This window comes from Rhamphochromis sp. 'chilingali', assembly GCF_963969265.1.
Source record: "Rhamphochromis sp. 'chilingali' genome assembly, chromosome: 11".
NCBI lineage: Eukaryota > Metazoa > Chordata > Actinopteri > Cichliformes > Cichlidae > Rhamphochromis > Rhamphochromis sp. 'chilingali'.
Window position 1 is genome coordinate 2,799,516 of NC_137938.1, and position 21,280 is coordinate 2,820,795.

General features: G+C 43.7%; 1 protein-coding gene across 5 annotated transcripts in view; it reads right to left on the reverse strand.

The window, feature by feature from the left end:
* Nucleotides 1–900: 900 nt before the first annotated feature.
* The window catches only part of sacm1lb (SAC1 like phosphatidylinositide phosphatase b), a 28,837-nt gene continuing 8,457 nt past the window's right edge, over nt 901–21,280 (reverse strand). Inside the window, exons 1-20 of one of the 5 annotated variants that reach the window (XM_080897538.1) lie at nt 20,331–20,741; nt 19,832–19,929; nt 18,447–18,521; nt 18,213–18,340; nt 16,597–16,746; nt 15,267–15,326; nt 14,519–14,552; nt 14,038–14,139; nt 12,575–12,660; nt 11,471–11,557; nt 11,316–11,384; nt 11,089–11,168; nt 10,894–10,992; nt 10,672–10,810; nt 6,456–6,525; nt 5,880–5,952; nt 4,041–4,134; nt 2,400–2,492; nt 2,260–2,317; nt 901–2,183 (exon numbers count right to left, since the gene is read on the reverse strand). In XM_080897538.1, the coding sequence (XP_080753664.1) occupies nt 2,047–2,183; nt 2,260–2,317; nt 2,400–2,492; nt 4,041–4,134; nt 5,880–5,952; nt 6,456–6,525; nt 10,672–10,810; nt 10,894–10,992; nt 11,089–11,168; nt 11,316–11,384; nt 11,471–11,557; nt 12,575–12,660; nt 14,038–14,139; nt 14,519–14,552; nt 15,267–15,326; nt 16,597–16,746; nt 18,213–18,340; nt 18,447–18,521; nt 19,832–19,929; nt 20,331–20,359 (1,761 nt within the window). In that variant the 5' untranslated portion in view covers nt 20,360–20,741 and the 3' untranslated portion in view covers nt 901–2,046. Of the gene's footprint in view, nt 2,184–2,259; nt 2,318–2,399; nt 2,493–4,040; nt 4,271–5,879; nt 5,953–6,455; nt 6,526–10,671; nt 10,811–10,893; nt 10,993–11,088; nt 11,169–11,315; nt 11,385–11,470; nt 11,558–12,574; nt 12,661–14,037; nt 14,140–14,518; nt 14,553–15,266; nt 15,327–16,596; nt 16,747–18,212; nt 18,341–18,446; nt 18,522–19,831; nt 20,745–21,280 lie in introns of those variants that run through there. The other 4 variants (XM_080897537.1, XM_080897536.1, XR_013973551.1 and 1 more) reach the window with 4 other exon arrangements.

Genomic DNA, 21,280 nt, shown 5'->3' on the forward strand with positions numbered 1-21,280 from the left:
AAATAAAATTGAATTGAATTGAATCTATCTATAAATATCACCCTGAAGCATCAAACCATATGAATTAATCTGCCTGCAAACACATTAGTCACAGAGTTTTATGGGGTTCCACTTCTCAGCTGTTCTCTATAAACCTTTACATTAAACCAACAAATGATTTGTACTTCTTATTAACATAACCACAGACCAAATTCCCCTCTGAGATCCAAAGATGATAACGGTAATTCGTTGGTGCTGTGTTGGACGTTCCTGAGGTACAAACTACATGTTGAAAACTCAGCGTTCTTGTTCATCCCTGAGCTGATTTTGAGAACAAAGTACAAAAAGGCTCATCTGCACTGGTTGATACTGCGACTCTGCAACAAATGACGGGCACACCTGTAATTACATAACTGCTTCATGCAGTCTCAGTTCAGTAGAGTTCATCTTGACAATAAAGAGATAACAGTTAATGATTATGTGCAGTTAGACAAGTAGGCCACCATTAAACAGTAAGGTGTGACTTAATGATAAAGGGTAAAATCAAAGCTGAAGAGGCAGTTTGCACACACACAGTTCCTTCCTGCAGCCGTCACAGCGGTGCCGTCAGATTCAGCTTTCTATAAATAAATCTCTATTTTTACCTTTTCTACTTTCATGCTTGCTTTTTAAAAAATGTTTTACTCATGTTTTCATACTACTGTAAGGTGACCTCGAGGGTCTTTAAAGGCGCCTCCAAATATAATGTATTATTATCCAAAGATTGGAATTAAATGAGTGTGTACTAAGTACACAGGGAGCATGAGCTCTGTAGTGCTTCACCATTCATTTGGTTTTACAGACTGGACTTCACAAAAACAAACTTCAACAACTTCAAGTGTTTAAAAACGGGAAAAAGGAATCTGACACCAAACAAATAAATTTGAAGCTGAAAAAACAAATTTATTCAACACATTTTTTTATTTTAAATAGCAAAACCCCGACGCAGCTCCACACGGGTCCCTCTGCTGCCCCTCACAGCCCGCTGAGCTCGGGTTTGTTCACTGTCACAACAGCGCTGATTGTTGGGCTTTTTATCTTTTATATTGTAGATATTTGTCTTATTAATAATAATAATGATAATATAAAGCACACATAAAGCATTTGAATTGAAGTGATATTGAAGACTCCAGGCGTGTTTTCAAAATACATGAACATGCACAGACCTAGAGGACGAACATTTTTATAAATGTCATTTTTAATTTGGAGCCAAAGAAATGACATCGCCCTAACATCAGCACACTGTCAGCCACGATGGTGTCTCTGTGAAGAGAATACTGTTTCGATTTGATTTATCCTTTAGTACCACAGTGACACAGATGGAGTGTTTTTCTTCTGGTGAAGTGACATGCAAAATAGTTCAATGTAATACAAGAAAACGAGTTAATGACAACTTTCTTTCTCAAGGTCCAGGGTTTCCAGGATGAATCCCCTTTCTTCATCAAGGGACCGTTTTTAACTCCACAACCATAAATCGTGTTCTAGCTGACTGGATTCTGAAGGACGAGCACACTTGGATCCCTGCAAACACTCCAGAAAAGAAGCTAAAACCATTCAAGCTAAAACTGATCTTAAAACGCAGACTATGAACCACAGGCAGTGTCTAACCTAGGACACACCAGGTCTACATGAGAATTTGCAAATGAGGAATATCTTCACAGCTATGCTGTTTGAAGTCTGATCCCCATGTTTTCATAAAAGGAATGAGGTGGAGAACAACAAGAAACACATTTAAACAGGTCCACAGCATTCCAGTTAAATGAGGAACAAAGACATCGGGTCAGAACAGCTCCTGAGTTCAGTGTCGAGTTCAGACAGACCGTCAGTCCGCTACAGTGTGGAGAGCAGCAGGCCTGTGCACTCTTCAGTCTCCTGCTGTGGTGCACAAAGCCACCCTCGCTGCCCACCAACCTCCTCGCTCCAGCGTTAGTAAAGGCTCCAGGCCTGCTGATGCAGATAAAGTGATGACGAGGAAGAGGACGAGGTGGTGAGTTTGCGAGGGCCCAGCTGCTTTCCACACGCACACATTCAGTCCAGCTTCTCCTTCTGGACCAGCTTAGGAGCGTCTACAAAGTCCCGTCCATAAAAGAGGATAAGCCCACCGGTTACTGCACTGGCTGTTCCCCAGAACAGGACGTAAGCCAGCGTCTCAGCCCACGTGTCACCTGACAGGAGACAACAGGTCGAACTGCGTCAGTGGAGGAAATTTATTTGCATTCAGTTTATTGCAGTTAGTCTTACCGGCCATTAGAAGGCAGATTATACACATGGAAAAGGCAACAACCATGATGATGGGCAACTAGAAGAAAGAAAAGCGGCATCACATTAAAGACGTCAGAAAAAGAAAATGTTGTGAGTCGAGCTTCTTGAGCTCTTCTTACTGTCAGAAACTTCCAGTCCTTGGGGTCTCGCAGTGGAGTGGTCCAGTCAGCTTCATCGACAGCATAGTTCCCCAGAAATAAATCGATGGAATCCTGCAGGAAAAACAGCCCACCTGAACTCTGCTTTGCAGCGGCATCATCACAGGTACGCTCTTCTATATGAATTACAGTTTTAACTGTGTTTTGTTGCAAAAGATTTTGCAGTGACTTTGAAGTCTTTTTGTATGCAGGTTTAAGATTTTACCGATGTCATTACTGATCTGTAGAATGCAACAAAGCAACGAGGACCACACTGAACACAGCTTAACAGTTTTTGTCTCTGCTTACAAAAGAGCAACCAAAGATGTCTTTAAGGGGATCAGCAGTTATTTCACTGAAGGGTGTGTAGCTCGTCGAGGTCATGGCTTTAAAAGAGTGAGACTGGACGTGTTTGAAGACTTTTCACCTCTCATCAGAGGCTCCTTCATTCTGGACTGTTGTTAAAAGAAGTGGGGAACATGGCCCCGTCTCTGAGCTTTTCTGAGCTCATATTTTTGTCATGTTAAACATGTTTCCATGTTTGATTCGGACTAAGAAATATGGCTTAATGAGATCTGCAAATCACTGCATTCTGTTTTTATTTACATTTCACAGTGTTGTCCAAATCTCCACAGCATCAGTGCTGAGCCCTGCTGCTCACGGCCTGATTTTAAAAGAATACGTGCCTGTAAAGCGAACTCTACCTGCAGCGGTCTGATTACTCATAACATGATGATTATGTGAGAGTCATTAGCAGCTTGTATTATTGTGATATTGCTGTAGTATCTGATGGAACAGATTCATTTCACTTTGCAATATGGCATTCACACTATTCCACACTGATGAAGTAGCACATAAAGGACGACCTGAACCCACCAGTGACGTGTGGTCAGCAGAGGTCATCATAAAAAAAATAATGATAATCAAATAAATGAAATCGTTTCTTTATCGAATGGTTTGATCTATGAACTATTTTTTATGAAACAATCTGATTGCACACACTCACACAAACTGTGCCCTGCCATGCAACGAGGCACTGATAGGGGGCGCTCGTGAGTCCATGGTGCAAAAAAGGAACAAAGGGTTGGTGTGTGGACTTCATAAGTAAAGGTGAGACCATAATAAGGTTAATTTAAACAGTTTGTACGTGTAAAGAACGCTGATATGAAACATGACCTGTTAAATGCTGCCAATCAAATGGGAGGAAGGACCGGCTCAGGGCAGCAGCAGGTAGCAGTGGTGCTTCTGGTCTGCAGCAACTCCTGCTGCTGTGATCATGTGTTTCTATTTGATAAGGCAGTCGTCATTGCTGCGTTAGACTCCACGGAGCATTTCCATTCATAATTAATCTCTCAACATCTGTCTCAACCGCTGCCGCTGTGCACTGAGGCAGCTACCACTGACTTCCCACTAAATGAATGCAGAAATCAGGTAATGAAATGCTACTAAAAAGCAATATCAAATGTCCAGAACAGCAGCAGCTGCTTCACCGGCAGCACGAAGGCAGGAAGTGCCTCTACTAGCTGGCTGGAGCCAAATGGTGAATAATTTACTCTGTTGGGTTCATATATTTGTAACTCTGACTCTGGTGGATCAGCCATGAAGCTCGTCTCTGGTACCCACCTGTCTAAAGCCATCAGAGAAGTTGTTTTTGTAATATCGGATCATCGAGTTCCAGCCGTCCATCAGCAGTCCCCAGTGTGTTCTCTTCCCTGTCCTGAAATATGAACATGAAATTCAGCACCATTAAGAAAAGCAGCAGCATTTACAGCTACTTTATCATTTTAATAAGTGTTAAAGTACAGAACTCACAGGAAAATGAAGGAGCTCAAGGACGGTCCGCAGAGGAGAACCTATCGCCAGTTAGAAACTTTCTTTAAGAGCAAGATCCAATTTGGGTTTTTGGTTTTGCCCTCGCAAACAAAACAAACTGTAATATTCTGATGATGTGCGGCTGTAGTGATCTTTAAATATTAGACTTGTCTGCAGGCTAGAACCAGGTATTAACCAACAACACTAACCAGCAACAGCTGCAAAGACCAGGCAGGACGCTCTTCCCAATCACATCCGTCTAGGTCTCGCTGTCACTGCCCTCATCAGCACTGAAGTCTCCCAGCAGGACAGCAGAATGAACACCCTTGAGAACCTCGCCATGTCCCAGTAGCCAGCCTCGAAAGCTGCGGATCAGTTCACCAGGGCTCCTGCTCTTGCCCACTGCCCAACACACAATGGACCCAACCCCTACAGCATCTCCTGTGGGTGTCAAACCTACAAGAAGGCGGGTCATTTCCTTCTTCAAGTTGGCAGAGAACAGTGGCCTGGCCACCAGGCGTTCTCCGTCAAGCTCCCTCTCCAGGCCTTGCTCCCAGGTTGGGACCCCGATAACCCTACCCTGGTGGTGCCTGTTTTCGGACCCGGAGTTAGCAACATCCCCCAAGAACCCGAAGAGGAGAGTCCTGGCCCCTAGCCCTGCCAGTGTAGCAGAAATGATGAGGATGATGATGCAGCAGCAGCCGTTCTTCTCTGCGTGAGTAGCTTAATGTTGTTCGTGTGTAATTTACGTTGAGTAGGCTAACCACGTTATTACATTAATGCATGTAAGGTGAACTAGCAAACATCATCATAGCTACATGCGGCTGTCTTCTTGTTTGATGGCAGGTACTCCCTTCACCCTGGCCAAAAAGGCTAAAATGACCAAAGAAAAAGAGGAAAACAGCTGAACATGAGAGGTTTTTGGACTTTGTGTGTGTTCTCCATTCTTTAAGCACCGGTTTGAGCACCGTTTAAGCACCGGCACCGTTTCAAAAGTACCGGTTTGGTACTGGTATCGGATAAAACCTAAACGATACCCATCCCTAGTGAGGAGTTCAGAGGGTCTCAGAGTACTGTTGCTTCTCCTTGCAAAGAGGCCACCTGGAGGAGGTGGCTGGGAAGAGGGAGGTGCTGCCATTCTTGCTGCCCCCAATTTGTATTTTTAAGTAGGAAAACAGTTTTTCCGTTGGGTCTGATGCTGCTAGTGTCTTCCTCACAGTGAGACATAACATGTTCATTAATTACTGGTACTGTTCTCGATAATACTCAAAGCCAAGATGTTGGTTTCGTATTGAAACTGGAAAAGTTTGATCGGTGCATCCCGATCTACAATCCACACTTTTGAAGACATCATTTATTTTGGCTTTTCTGGGAGCTTTTACTGTGTGTTCAATGAACACATGAAAAGCATCACCGTTCCCTTTTTTTTTATTGCAACTCTAAAGACTCCTTATATTTTAACTGAGTACAATCGACTGTAGCACAAGTCAGAAACAAAACGCTAAAAGGAAATAGCTACTCCAAAGAAAGAGTGGGTGGTTGCTTTCACCTCATTATGGAAGAGACGACTGTCAGTTCTGATGGCACAACTTGAAGACAGGTAGGGCTAAAACAAAAACCTGTTAGCATGTGTTTGCTGTGAACACTCACCTAGTGAAGTCAGTCTTTAAGGCACCAGTTCCAGCATACTGCTTGGCACAAGCGTCAGCATTGTCTGCCCAGGCTGTGTGTGAAACACAGAAGGGGAGGCAGAGCAGGTCATTTACTAATCAGAGAGTTCGTCGTTCAAGCCCTGGCTACTCCAGTCTGCATGTCAAAGTATTCTTGAACGAGACACTGAACCCTGAGACGCTCTCTGATGCATTCACTGGAGTATGAATGTGTGGGAATGTTCAATGACTAAATGTTTTATAAAGTTATAGTCTAACCATGAAGCAAAAATGTCAAAGAGTGCAATAAGAGACCAGTCTTCTGCTCAGTGTGTGTGTAAAACTGTGACAAAGACTAAATCATGCTGGCCAGATAGTAGCTGGGACAGAGCATATCAAACTGAAGCAGTGTTTACCACACAATGCCCTTTAGATGTCCTGTAAAAATCAGTGGATCCAAAAGGTTTTGCGAGCATGCAAAGGACCAGCTGCATATTAGGCAGGGTTTAGATATGAAAACAACAAACTCTGATTAGTTGTTACTACTCAGGCTACAGCTGTGTGAGGGAACACCCACCATTCTTGTACATCTTCTCAAAGTCTGTCTGCTCTTCAATCCACTGGCCTATGTGGAGAACTCCCATCCTCTAAAGACACACACACACACACCTTTTGTCAAATGCTCTCGAGTCTGAATGCCACTGTTTTCTAATACAGCCCTGTTTTAACTCGTTTAACCTCTTAAGCCCCAACGCCCCCTGATACGGGGGCAAAAGGCAGGGGATCAGTTGGGCTTGGGGCTTAAGAGGTTATGCAAACATTTTCCTTGTTTACCTGCTGCCTTCATTTAGAAGAATCAAAGCAAATATAATCCCACTGCAAAATGGTATGGAGTTAATTTCAGTGCATTTGCAGACAGCAGTGGGACTACTTTGACTGTAAGGTGCCAGGAGGAGCACCCAGATCTGAAGAACAATCATAGACACAGCAGGGTTTCAAAAACCCGCTCAGCAACAAGTCTGCTATTCTCAGAGGAACAGGTGACCTTGGAGTGATGTGGCCTCTGTCCCTACGGACACAGCTGCAGATACTACAGTGCAAAGCAGTACAAACAGAACGTTTTGTTGTCATTGGTTAGCTTTAATGCACCAACTAAGGCCAAGAAGAATTGCAGACAGTTACATCTAGGGCAAATTAATCACGTTTCAGGAGAGGAGACGTACTCCTGATCATGATCAATGACCAGTTTATTGACATCAACAGATTGCTGCTCAACAGTCCTTCAGCTAGATGAACTCACTGATGAACTGTGTGCTCAGATACTTTTATTTGCTCTTTGATGTCATATTTATAATTTGGACAGAAGCAGATGTTGACATGATGGTGAAAGTGTAAAGAAAAACACCAACATAAAGGCCTGGGACTGATTCAGTTCCATTTCATTTATTTATATAGCACCAACAGACAACAACAATCACCTCAAGGTGCTTTGCAAAGCAAGGAAACAACCCTACAATCACACAACCCCCATGAGCAATTACTTGGCAACAGTGGGAAGGAAAAACTCCCTTTTTACAGGAAGAAACCTGCAACAGAACCGGGGGGGGCATGTTGGGGGAGAGAGGAAGGAGACGAGAGCGCCAGCTGTGAGCAGAAAGGAGGGCTTGTTGTTCTTGCAACAAACGGTTGTGTAACTCTGCTCATATAACAATCAAGTTGTGGATTTGTTGCCCGGACACTGAACTGTGCGCTGTTGGACCCAGGACCCATGTGGCTGTTTATGTTCCTCCCACTGCTACCCCACAGCTCACAGCTGCATGGGACATTATTCACTCTCCCATTGGCCGGTTACAGACTCAGCTTACAGCCTCTCTGGTGACTTCAAACACGTCACTGCCAACTTCACACAATATGTGGTCGGTCCCGCCAGGGGGGAGAGACTTTTAGACCTACTGTATGCTAATGTCAGTCTCCTCTGTACCCCCACTGGCTGGGTCAGACAAAAGCTGATTCAGTTCACCCTCCACTATGCGCCTGTTGTGAAGAGGGAGCCTGTGACCACCAGTAGTATTAGGAGGGGGTCGGAGGAGGCCTCAGTGGAGCTACAGGGCTGTTTTGTGACAGACTGGGAGACTGTGAGTGTTTCACCGACTACACCTTCCACACCGACTCCACTGTCCCAGCTCAGACATTGTTATCCAAATAACAAGCTGTGGGTGACGAGGACATCAAAGCCCTCCTCAACGACAAGAAGAAGGCCTTCAGACTGGACAATAGAGAGGAGGTGAGCATGGTTCAGTTACTGAAAGGTAACATCAGACAATAATTACCGGAGAAAGCTGGAGCAGAACAGCATGAGCGAGGTGTGGAGTGGCATAAAGACAGGGGCTCCTTAAAAGCTGGGGCCGGTACGTTCCAAGCGATCTAAGCAGGTGACGTCGTGAGACTGCATCCCAGCGATTGGCTGGTCAGTAGCGTCACTCGATGAGTCATGAGAGCGTCTCGTTCATGAAAGTCAAACCTGCCGTTCTTGTAACCCGGCAATGAGGGAAATACGAAACAAAGCCACGGTCCCTGAGTTTGACGAAAAGCCAGAGACCGAGCAGCGGGTATATCGACGCCTCCACTTCCACCTTTTTTGTACCATTCATGTTGCATACTAACTACGTTACAGGATGCTAGGCAGCAATGACAACAACCAGGCACATTAGGTGCTACTCAAGTGTAAGGAAAAACCAACTGTGGTGAGCCATAGCAAGCTGATCAAAGTAGGTCCGATTAAAAAGGGGCTAATGTGCTCAATGTGTTTTTCAACAGATTTGACACTGCAGTAAACACTCAGCCACTCTCTCCCTCTGTTCATGAGTCTGAGTCTGCAGAGGCTCCCAGTGCTGAAGACGTCCTGCCCTGGTCCTGTACCAAAGTCGACACATTCCAGTGACCCCAGGATTGCAGACCTGTGTCACTGACTTCCCAGGCAGGCCTGGAGGACGCCATCATCTACCTGCTCAATGGTGTCTATGCACATCTGGACCAGCCGGCGAGCACTGTGAGGGTCATGTTTTTTGACTTTTCCAGGCGTTCAACACTATCAGGCCGACCCTCCTGGGTGATACGCTGACAGCGATGCAGGTGGATGCCTCTCTGGTGTCCTGGATTGCTGATGCAACATTGTGTGTCAGGTGATCAGCAACACAGGGACCGTCCTCTCTTCTTTCCTCTTCACCGTGTACACCACAGACTTCAGCCACAGAAACCTGCCATCAGAGGTTTTCTGATCATGAATGCATCAGTGACAGTGAAGAGGCAGAGCACTGGGGGAAGTGGGTTGAAGTGGACATCGTGGAAGACTACAAGTCCGTTGGAGTACATAGATAATAACCTGGACTGGATTAAAAACAACACTGCACAAGTGGTTAAGGTCTTTTAACATCTGTCAGACGATGCTGTCTGTTGTGGCAGTGCCATCCTCTATGCTGCTGCACGCTGGGGGAGCAGGCTGAGGGTCACAGATGCCAAACACTCAAACTGATCCGTAAGGCCAGTAATGCTGTGGGGACGGAGCTGGACTCCTTAAGGTGGTGTCGGAGAGGCGGATGTTGTCCAAGATGAGGCTGGACAATACCTCCATGACATGCTGGCCAGTCACAGGAGCACGTTCACTGAGAGGCTGAGATTACCCATAATGCACCACTGAACGCCACAGGAAATCATTCCTGTCTGTGGCCATCTCCCTGTACAACTCCTCCACTGATACAATAGTACAATAGCGCACATCCTCTGCAGTGAAAGTAACGACGTTTTATAGATTAGAGTAAAATGTACACGATATATATTTAATCTCTGTAATATTGTGGATATTTAGACTCGAGCTAGTTCAGTCTGTTACTGTTCTTATCGTCTCTGACCACATTGTTAGGGATCAGTGAAACCCCAAACAGACCAACAACCTGAAGGAAGCATTAAAGCAGAAAGTGGCCATTTCAAGGCTGCTCAGACTGAGCACAGTGCAAACAGGTTACACAGATTTGAGCCTTTACCTTTATACAGGCTTTGTATCAAGGTGTAATGTGTACAATTAATCATCACCAGTTAAATAAAGCAGTATCATGTTCGTATCAGTATCACATGCTGTTTATTTATTTGTGCATTCTTTCTGTTTACACATGAAAGCACTTCTGTAATTTGGCCTCTGCACACGTACTGTGTTAGATTTTAAACCAAATAATGACCTTCAGCTCAGATTTAAGGAGTTTAGCAAAATTATTACATTAACTGATTTGCAGTTAATGAAAAATGAATTCCAGCAATCTAAAAGGAAATACGGTCCAATGGAAGCGAGGGAGCTCGAGGACGGGTCGAGAGCCCAAATAAACCACAGAGCTCACCAAACCTTTAGGGTAACCAGCTCAGCCATCAGTAGAATTCAGAATTTAGCTTGCAGGGGAAAAGCAGACCAGCACAGCTCAAGAGCAGTATATGAAAAACATGGTTGTGCGTTGCTCTACCTCAAAATGTCGGGGTCCTTTCCACTGACTGGAAAAACTTCCTAAAACAGGCTGGATTCCTGTTTTTGTTAAACCCTTGAATCACTTTAGTCACATACTGACTGTTGGGTTTAAAATCCTTGTGGTGGTGAACAGAAACAGAAAACATGACTCATACGTCTAAATGTGTGTAAATGTGCTTGTACAGTAAAGTACTTCAAGGTTTCCTGATGGTGCTGAAGGATAAGCAAGTTCTTGCATGTGAGAACCATTACGCATTATTATATGTGACTATGCATTTAATACCTGCAGCTGTGACTGAAGAGAGCGTCGGGCCAGCAGGCTCTGGATGACATTTGTACGATCCAAACAGTCCATGCAGTTGCTCCGAAAAGTTCCCTCCTGATTTAACAGCACCTTTCCATCTGCATCCACTAGGAAATATCTGCATCCATATGCACAACATTACTTCTCATGAAGAGTGTATTACTATTGGACAGACACAAGCTGCTCTACTAGCTCACTGACCCAAAGTCATCCTGCATTTCAGCAACCATGTCCAGTAAGATCTGAAGGCGGTGCCACCTCATGTGGCTGCACTCCTTATGAAAGTCAAAAGCTATGTACCTAGACAAAAGCGAGGCTTTAATTACCTGAGGAAGGCAGGATGTCGAGTAAATGCCAGACAGATGAAGCCTGAGGCTGAATTAGTGGTAATCTTACTTGATCAAGCCATTACCCAAGTTTGTGACCATGTTGTCGAATGCCAGCTCCAACGGCTTTTCTGAGCCTTTTTGGTTTATCTGTGAAAGAACAGAACAAATAAAACAAAGAGCCTTTGCAAACGATTGCATATGGGTATGTGTGGGTTTGCTGTTATTTCATTTGACTGTGAGGTTATATCATGGTCTTGTAAATGCAAAAATCAGTAGCTAACGGATTGTTCTCACCAAGTTCAAAGTGACTTGTCTTCCATAGAGGATGATCTGGGAGTCAAAGTGTCTCTGGAATCCGTCCAGCTACGACAAAAACAGGAAGATTTCAGAAATGAAGATAAACAACAGGTATTTGTTTTTTCACTTGAATCTGCATGTAAAGAACTTACATGGTTGACTGTTTTGCTGATCTGTGGTTTTGGTTTGTACCTGAGATTAGGCCTTTGGGACCAGTAGAAGGGGATGGAGCCTCTGGTCTGCAAACACACCATTAACAACGAGAATTTGAAATCAGAGGAGAGACCCAGAGAAGGCAGAGTTTCTGAAGCGTGTCTACAGGATGAGCCCATGAAGCTCTTGGTCGCTCAAAAAGACCCAACTGTGGAGACATGTATGGCTTGAGATATTAACTTTAATAGATTAAGCTATACATCCATACGTTACATTAAACCAGCGCCTGTGTGAAAATAGCTGAAATATCCAAACAACATGAAGGGTCCCATATTTGATCAAACACATTGTCCCTACTATGTAACTCGCATGTTAGGTAACCCAATGACACACATTCCAGTACAGTCCACTGTCTCCGAGGTTTAGATGGGGCCTTGTCCGTGATCCAGTTCAAAAGGACGCACTAGCTTGCACAGATGTTAACAGCCTGTAAAGCTGCTTTTCTAATCTCCCCGATTTTGTCATTCGGAGCAGCAAACACGACGGGTTCAGCGGCAGCAGAGATCTGATCCAGGTCACACTTTATGAACAATACTGCTGTATTTTTCTGCATGAGCACAGACAGTGAGTGAGGTTGTCCACCTCTATTTTACACTTAGGGCAGAGTAAGGCCTGAGTTATATACGTGGGCTCGGTGTGAGACTTGCATTTGGACTGCTTTTACTTCATTGCACTCAGATATTTAGCATTCTCCCAGACTTGGTCCCAGGTGCCTTTGCAGTGATTTAGATGTTAATCTGTTGAATTTCTGAACACGATTTGTCTTCAATCATCCAGGTAAGTAAATGCCACACTCGCTCACAGGTCACCTGATGAAACGCTTCGTCCAGATGAACAGAATCAACTTTTTGGAATTTTTCTGTTTCTTCATCTTTTTACATTGTTTTTAGAGTAAACTTTTTTGCACCCTGGGAAGCCAACAGACTGAAGGAAGCTTTTGGACCCATGTTCCTTCACTTACTGAACATTTTCCTATTTGCTATCGTTGGTCTGAACGGCAGATTTCATGTAATCTCTGCTGGAGCACTAAGTGTTTGGCTCACCTGAACAAAAGAAGCCTTTGCACCGTTGTACTGCACTATCTGCTCTGTTTCCACATAGTTAGCAGCGTGTCCTTCTGAATCAATGCCTACAACAAAAACACACAAACACACACAAAAACTGTTGACAAACTCGGTTATCTGAATCCTTCAAAGTCATGAGGAGCTGATTAGCTTGTCACTGACTTGAGGTGCAAACGCACTGACTCCACTATGTTCAAATGACTCGTGCGCTCGCTGCATGTACCCACCTGCAGTTAAGCAACGTGTGCGCTGGGCCACTTGAACAGGTGGAGCCAGGCTGTGTCTGCTACACTGCTCAGGTGGATAGTATGTGTCAAACACAGCAGGATCCTCCCAGAACAACAATATCCTTTCTGTAAATTCTTCTAATCTTTTTAGTGTTGTTATAAAAACAGAAGAAAATACCACAAAATGCATTTACTGAGAACATTTCTTCAGAGACATAAAGCAGCCAGAACATTCGGTCAGGGCTCAAAGTAGGGCTGGTTTCTAGAATCGATTCGATTTGAATCTGGGAAATTTTGCCTCAGACAGTCAGAAATATTATAACTCAGATCAGCACATTTACATCTTTTTGTATCTATAAAAAGGAAGCTGACACTTTCCAGACTTTATCAAAGGTGTGAGCGTCACAGCAGAGGCCTTTGTGTCAAAGCAGCTGAAGATAAAACAGAAACACATGAAGGAGATTTTCCTGTTCTGGGATTTTATAAAAGTATTCTGCAGTCGATCAAAAACGAAAGAAAACCATTAATCAACAATGAACATCACCTCTGACGTTACAGCGGTTTGATTAGAGACACGGCGTTTTGCATTTTGTATAATTTTAAAAAGTTTACATTTGTTCAGAAGCCTGTTGAACGGCAGAAATTAGGTTTTCTTAGTAAAAGGAAAAAACAGCGGCCGACAGCCTGTAAACAACGACAGATTGGTGCGTAACAAGCAAGCGAATAATGAAGAAAACAGATTTGTAGACGGGAAACTGTTGTTGAAGTACACAGAGAGAGGGAGAGAGCTGTGCATGACGTGCAAAACAGCAAAAGTCAGAGTGAGTCCATGACGATGTTTATGTGAAGCTTAGTTTGGATCAATGTTGTTTGGAGAGAGATAAACTAACAGCTTCAGAATCAGCGCAAAAAGGGCGTGAACATAAAGCTCGACCCGCCGACACATCAGAGTCAGCGAGCTTTCAGCCCCGACCGTGTCCGTGGCGTCGGTGAGAAAGTCACAGCTCACTGATTCTGATCCGTCGGCGGGGCCGCGCTGTGTGTGTTGATATTTTGTGAGGTTTCACCTGAGATTCTGGCGTTTTGGGCAAAATAAATTCATATTAAAAAAATCTGGATTTTAATGACTCGATATCACGTTATCCAAGCGAGAATCGATTTTAATCGATGAATCGATCATCAAAACCCAGCCCTAGCTCAAAGGACATAAATTACCTCGGACATAGTAGCGGACCCCTGCTCTGAAACAGCTCCTCCTGGAGATAACGCTCCACTCAAACACCTTTCCACTGATGCAGCTCGACTTCACAGTGATGACTGATTAGCACGTGTTAAGGACACAACAGTGCTGACAGGAAACATCACCACATGTAGGGATATGATATTAAAGACTCATTGCCAAAAAAAATTGAGTATGAAACATTTGTAAGGTTTACTCAAGTTTAGTCTAGTGGTACGAAACATCTACACTGCGGTACATTTTTAAACAACGTCCTCTGGATGTTTTTATTGTTATGTTATTACTCATCTGATAGTTTTCTGTCAAGAAGAAGAAAAAGGTGCTCCAGCAATCACAACAAAGCATTTAGAGCGCACAGACCAGTCTGCTTCAGTGGTCATTAAATGACACCGTCCAGTTCCACTTTACACAGGTAACATGAAAGCTGCCATTCACTAAGGAAACAGGAAAGGATACAGCCGTGGACAACAGGAAACACAAACATGTGCAGCTGTGAAAGGAGAGCAGCGGTAAATGTTTCTATGTACAGCAGCAGAATATTTAAACATGTTGAAATGAAACTGTCTGCTACAGGCGGACCTTCTCCACAGTTACACATATTTTGGAAAATGAAAAATGGACGGTGAGCTCAGCAGCTTTGCTTCTGTATAGAACTGCAGGAGACAAACTTATTAGCTGAAGCCGTTTTGCAGCTACACATCTGCTGTTTTTATTTTTCCCGATGACACGATTCACTGAAAACAGCATCAACTCCTTAAGTCGTCTCGCTGACTGACTTGAACATTTCAAAGTTTCCATGACACAAGCTCCTTGGTTACGTTGGCTACATGTACCATCGCTTTCCTGCTAAATTGTAAAATGTTGCTGGAGTGAATTCACCCTGGTGCCTCTGGCAGCAGGTAAATGATCAGTACATTAGGAATTTTCATCAGATGAGAGGGTGCTGGAGCTCATCATCCTACCTTGTTTTGTGCCACACTTTTCCTCACTCCATCACTTTGATGGTTGATGTTTTCCTCATCAAGTCATAGAAATGCTTCTAGTGTGTTTTGGATTACTGCAGCCTTGCCTCTCTTCTTTTCTTAATTGCTCACAATGAAACAAACTCTAGAGCCTTATGGACTGAAGGGATTTCCTTCACCATGCTAAATGTTTTCTTGTGCTTTTTATAATCTTCCTTACTCACTAAATAATTGGATCTTACCTCTGGCTGTGCTATGAATTCTCTCAACAAGTGTCCGTTCCACACAAATCGCTGATCTGCCTGAAACAAGAACAGATACAGAATTGCAAATCAAGCCGAAGCTACTATTAACTGAGATAACGTACAGTCCTCTGTCCTAAACCACCCCGTTCTTTATATTTTGTTAAGAAAACAGGAAATAGGTGCAGCAATTTATTGAAACATATTCTAGCATAAATGATAACACAGCTCATACTGAGTTCTTACAGTCCTAACAAACTTGAAAGTCAATATTTGGTATGACCAGCTTGAGTTATCAACACAGTTTCAAGCCTCTTCAGCAGCTTCAGGAATGGGAGGCAGAGCCTTCAGTTTTCAGGCCCCTCTTCTGTGGAACCAGCTTCCAGTTTGGATTCAGGAGACAGACACTATCTCTACTTTCAAGATTAGGCTTCAAACTTTCCTTTCTGCTAAAGCATATAGTTAGGGCTGGACCAGGTGACCCTGAATCCTCCCTTAGTTATGCTGCAATAGGTGCAGGCTGCCGGGAATTCCCATGATGCATTGAGTTTTTCCTTTCCAGTCACCTTTCTCACTCACTATGTGTTAACAGACCTCTCTGCACTGAATCATATCTGTTATTAACCTCTGTCTCTCTTCCATAGCATGTCTTTATCCTGTCTTCCTTCTCTCACCCCAACCAATCACAGCAGATGGCCCCGCCCCTCCCTGAGCCTGGTTCTGCCGGAGGTTTCTTCCTGTTAAAAGGGAGTTTTTCCTTCCCACTGTCGCCAAAGTGCTGCTCATAGGGGCTCATATGATTGTTGGGTTTTTCTCTGTATCTATGAAGCGCCTTGAGGCGACTGTTGTTGTGATTTGGCGCTATATAAATAAAATTGAATTGAATCTTCCTCGCTCACACTTGAATGAATTAAACAAGTGCAGTGTTAAAAAGCTTAACTTTGCTGGTCAACACCCTGTTAGTGATAACTGGTACATGTGGAATTAGTGACTGAGACACGTCCATATTTTAACAAAAAACCAACCTCTAAACCAGGGGCCCCCAGGCCTCGAGGGCCGGTGTCCTGCAGGTCTTAGATGTGTCCTTGATCCACAGCTGATCTAAATGGCTAAATGACCTCCAGAGGCCTGGCAATGAACTAATCATGTGACTCAGGTGTGTTGACCCAGGGTGAGATCTAAGACGCCGGCCCTCGAGGCCTGGAGTTGGACACCCCTGCTCTAAACCATTATTGAAAAAAGAAGTGCTTCCAGCTAAGCCCTGAACTGCAGCCACGCAGTCGTCCAAATACACAAACAGTTCAAAGACTTTACATCAGAAACATCTTACCCTCTCCAGAAGGCTCATCTCCTGAAACTCTGGGCTGGTGTTTGCCAGGCGCTGCAGAGTGTGTGTCAGATCATAGTCGGTTGCAAAGTAGAAACCGTCTGCATGAAGCATGCTGTTAATCATGGACAGGAAGGTCTTGTTGTCTTGCATCTGCAACAAGAAATAAATCCAGCAACAAAGCAAGAGATACACACGAGCCGACAATACAACCTGGGTGAAGCAGCTGTGATCTCTGCTTGAGCAATAATGTTTCACGTAAGGAACATCTGAACATGCGTACAAAGGCTACGTTCACACTGCAGGCCAAAGCACATCACCCTATGTGACCCGTATACGACCGTGCTGTGACAGTGTGAACGGCACGAATCCCATATTTTCAAATCGGACCTGGGTCACTTTCGTATGTGGTGCTGAATCCGATACATATCCGATGTTTTAGAAAGCGACTGCTGTTTGATGGTCATGTTGCATGAAATCTGTCTTTTACGCTGACACAAGACAGATGCCAATTATCAGCTCCGGAGAAGACAAGCGAGACAGCACGGCGGTAACTGGAGACGGAGCGAGTCAATGGACAGAAACTGAGGTTTTGGACTTGATTAGCATATGGACAGACAATTCTATTCAAGCTAAACTTGAAGGGTCGCATCGTAACCGGGCTGTGTTCGGGGTTAACTCTATGCTCAGACTACCAGTTGGGATTGTTACAAAGGAAATGAGCAATACGTTTTTTTACTTAAACATTTAAACATAATACAACACAAAGCAGAGCGCAGCAGCCAGTGCAAATCTTTGTTCACTGGAACAAGTTTAACTACTTTGAAGCTTAATATTCTAACGTGACATCGTTTTAACTCTGAACAATAAAACAATTTTTTTTTTAATGGAGAGTTTATTGAACCATCTGACAAATTTGCTTAAAAAATTAATTCAATTAATTGAATTTTAACTTCAGGAACACTGTTCTGGGAGTGCACTAACTCTCCAAAGACACGCCCGTGGAGATCACTGGTGTCCATCAGTGAGAAAGATTATCCACACGCTCGTTCTCGATTCTTTCACAAACCATAATCATTACGGGTCAATCTTGTCGATTGGACGTCCCAGTAAATTTAACTTCCTGTCAGATTGTGCAATAGAGGAGATGTTGGGCCGTAGTACACAGCACAAACCAAACACATTAGCAAAAATACTTCAGGGGTCATTTGGATTTGTTTTCTATCCACAGGACACGGGGACCTGACAGGCACCGAGTGGACCATGAAGTCATGAGCATACCAAAGTATCTACCATCAAATGTGAGGCCAACACGTGTGCTCCACAGCAAAGCCTAGCTAAAACTGGGTCAACAGCACATCCATCTCAAGCTCAGCAGCAAATCTGTAACACAATGGCTGAAAAAAGACAAGACGGTGATGCAGTTGCTGCATTTAAAGTTCAAAACTCTCTGGACTTTTAGATTTCTGTGTATAAACACGTGGCTGCAAACCTCAGTGAACTGAAGGAACTCTGTAAAGAAGACAAAAGTCCTCCACAATGATGTGTTTCCTTTGTGTTACTGCTGTTAAAGGTTGTTCTGCTAAATTCTACTAAGGCGCAGAATCAGAAGACACTACCTGGTTGTCTGTGAGGTGCAGTATTGTCTTTTTATAGGAGATTACGTCAAAGTCCAGAGCCTTCCACACAGCATGGCCCAGCAGATCTCCCACCTTCCTCTTCTTTGTGATGACAACCAGGTACATGCCTTCCAGAAAAAGGAGAAAGCAGAGCAAAAATGCACTGGATTATCCAACTTCCAATATTTCACAGTAGAATAATGTATCTCCATACTGTGTGCATGCTGATCTTACCTGCCACTAAGCGTATAGTTCCCATCAGTCCACATATTGGCCTGGTCTCAGCTGATGCAGGGACATCCTGTCTCACTGAGAAGGGCGACAGGGACACAACAATGGTTTTTATGGACACAGGAAATATATCTGTAACATCATCGAAGCTGGGATTATAACTAAGGAGGCCATCTATTATCGTTTCATGATCTACTCTCCAGACTTACTGCAGCCCAACAGAGAAAAGAAATCAACTGAAGATCAGAGAAAATCTTGGCACTCCCACAATTTCAGCCCACGCCAAAAAAGAAATAACAAAACAATAACAACTAAGAAGGAAAGTATCCTCAAACGTGTTTAACACTTAGCCACACATTGTCTTCAGAATCAAAATACTCTGTGGATGTTATGTGGTCAAATATCTTATGTATGCAAACGCGCGGTCCAACTTCTTATCTGGTGCACGTCTTTTATTTTGACAGCGAACGCGCACCACTTATGTGCAGCCCATTTATACAAGCGCTTTTAACTATGCTTTAAATCAAACATTCACACTCTGATGGATCAGAGAGCAACTTGGGGTTACTATCGTGCTCAAGGATGTTTAGCATGCAGACGGGAAATCTAAATCACTATCTGCCAAATCAACTAAATTTAATGGGAGATGTTTTTGTTTCGTTTTTTATAAGATCTAGAAAACATTTCCTATTTTAATGTTCACACAAAATACAGTTTAGCTAGATATACTGAAGTGTTACTTAAAGTGTCTTTCTTATTGTATTTTTATATGTTTTTATTGTACTTTTTATATTCCTGTTGTACAGCACTTTGGTCGGCCATGTGTTGTTTAATAAATTGCTTTATAAATAAACTATGGCTCAAATCAGAATCAGAATACTTTATTGATCTCTAGGGGAAATTAACAGTGCTCCAGTCCAAACAGTAACAAAAACAGACAATACAGGAAGTAAGAAATAGCACAATAAAAAGTGTCTATCAAGACTGGCAAAAAAATCTTTTGAATTTTATAAACTTTCTTTAATTCCATATTTAAATAACAATAAACTTAAATGCCATTTTGAGCTGCAGCTCAGCATGTGGAGCCGATCATCTGCTACCTGTGCTTCAGTCTACATGCCAAATATCCTTCGGCAAGGTAGCGACCCGGGCTGCAGTGTGACTGTTAGATGGAAAGCGCTTACACAGAAACAGCTGCGGGGTGAATGACGCAGGTTGTGTAAAGTGCTTTGGCTGCTCAGGCAGAGCAGAGCTGTCCATTCACCATAACGAGCAGAGGTTTTCTTTGGGCTTTTCATTAAAGGTTTAAATGGTCTCAGTCGTTTGTTTTCTTCTACATTTTTAGACAGCATCCCGACCTTTGGCAGGGGGCGTGTCCATTTGCTTACCTGTTAGAGTCATCTCAGTTGACACCCTGTCAATAGCCAGGACATCCACGGAGCCATCATCACAAGCTTCTATGTAAAACTTCTCTGGTGTGGTGCGCCTGATGCGAAAGACAAGACCCGGTTTAAAAGCCACCATGAGCCCGTGGGCAGCTCACATTAGCAGCGCTGAAGGAGCCGGTTACTGCTCTGGAACATGGCTCCATCACATCTTCTAACCTCGCTTAGAAGCTCAGTTACTAAGTTGCGTTTGCTCGCGTCCATATTTAAATGTGTTATTTAAATGTGATTAGAAACAACTGAAATTGTTTAAAAAAACAAAACAAGTTGGGATAAAACGGACGTTAGCGTCAGCTCCTCGACAATTAACGAGAAGCTGACGGAACGTAACTCAAACGTGTCGTTGTAGTTACACTCCTACTAAAGACGGGCACGCCTCTCCACGCAGCGTGGACCGTAAACCAGGCTGTGTGATGTTACTGTTTCGTTCTGCAGCACTTACAAGCTGAAACTCTGGAAGGTGTTCGCCATCTTTGCTCCCGAAATCTCAGTGACGTCAGGCTACTTCCGCCGTCAGCTGTGAGCGCGCGAGCGTTTGTTCCACCTGCAGCGTGAGCGAGCTCCACGTGCGGCCGGACACCGGAACAACACGGTTCTGTAGAACAATAAGCAGCATTGGTTAAAATGCCATCTTTACATTTCCAGTAAGGCGTTAATGTAACGCCTTACTTATGTAACGCGTTACTGGACTACATTTAGTTGTGTAGTTGCGTTACAAAAGTTCTTCAGGCGGATAGAAAGAAAAAACGTTTTGTCCTTCTGCACATCAGAGCAAAGCAGAAGCAAATTTTAATTTCTTTGTAATATTTTGAGCGTTAAGGAATAACAGAGACGGCTTCGACCTCAGCCATCGCTTAATTTCCGGAACTGGACATAAAGACACCGGCACAGCACTCAAAACACTGCTGCCCCCTGGTGGTCAAACCCGTGTGAACCAACTGTTACTTCATAATGTTCCTCCCCCTTTAACTGAAACTACTCTGTAGTTTAATTAGTAAATAAAATACCCATATAAAAACTTAACCTTATATATATAAATATAAAACAAACCCCACAAAATTAACTCAAATTTCACTCACTACTAATTAACCAGCCATCCGACAGACTTCACTATAACAGTAAAATCCTGTCAGTGCCCCTTCCTGTTATTATCAGTCTCTCATATGCTCCAGAGGTCTCCTGCTTCTTTTCTTTCCTTTTTTCCTTGAAAGTTTGCACCGCTCACCACTCTCAGGGGTGCAGCAGGCCTGTGTCTGTGTTCTTGACAAGTAATGCGGGACTTTGCCTCATGCTCAATGTCAGTCTCCATATGTGGCCACCACAGGTAACTTCTGGCCAGGCCCTTCACGCGGCTCATTCCCGACTGTGATGTAGCTGTTCCAGCATGGGGCA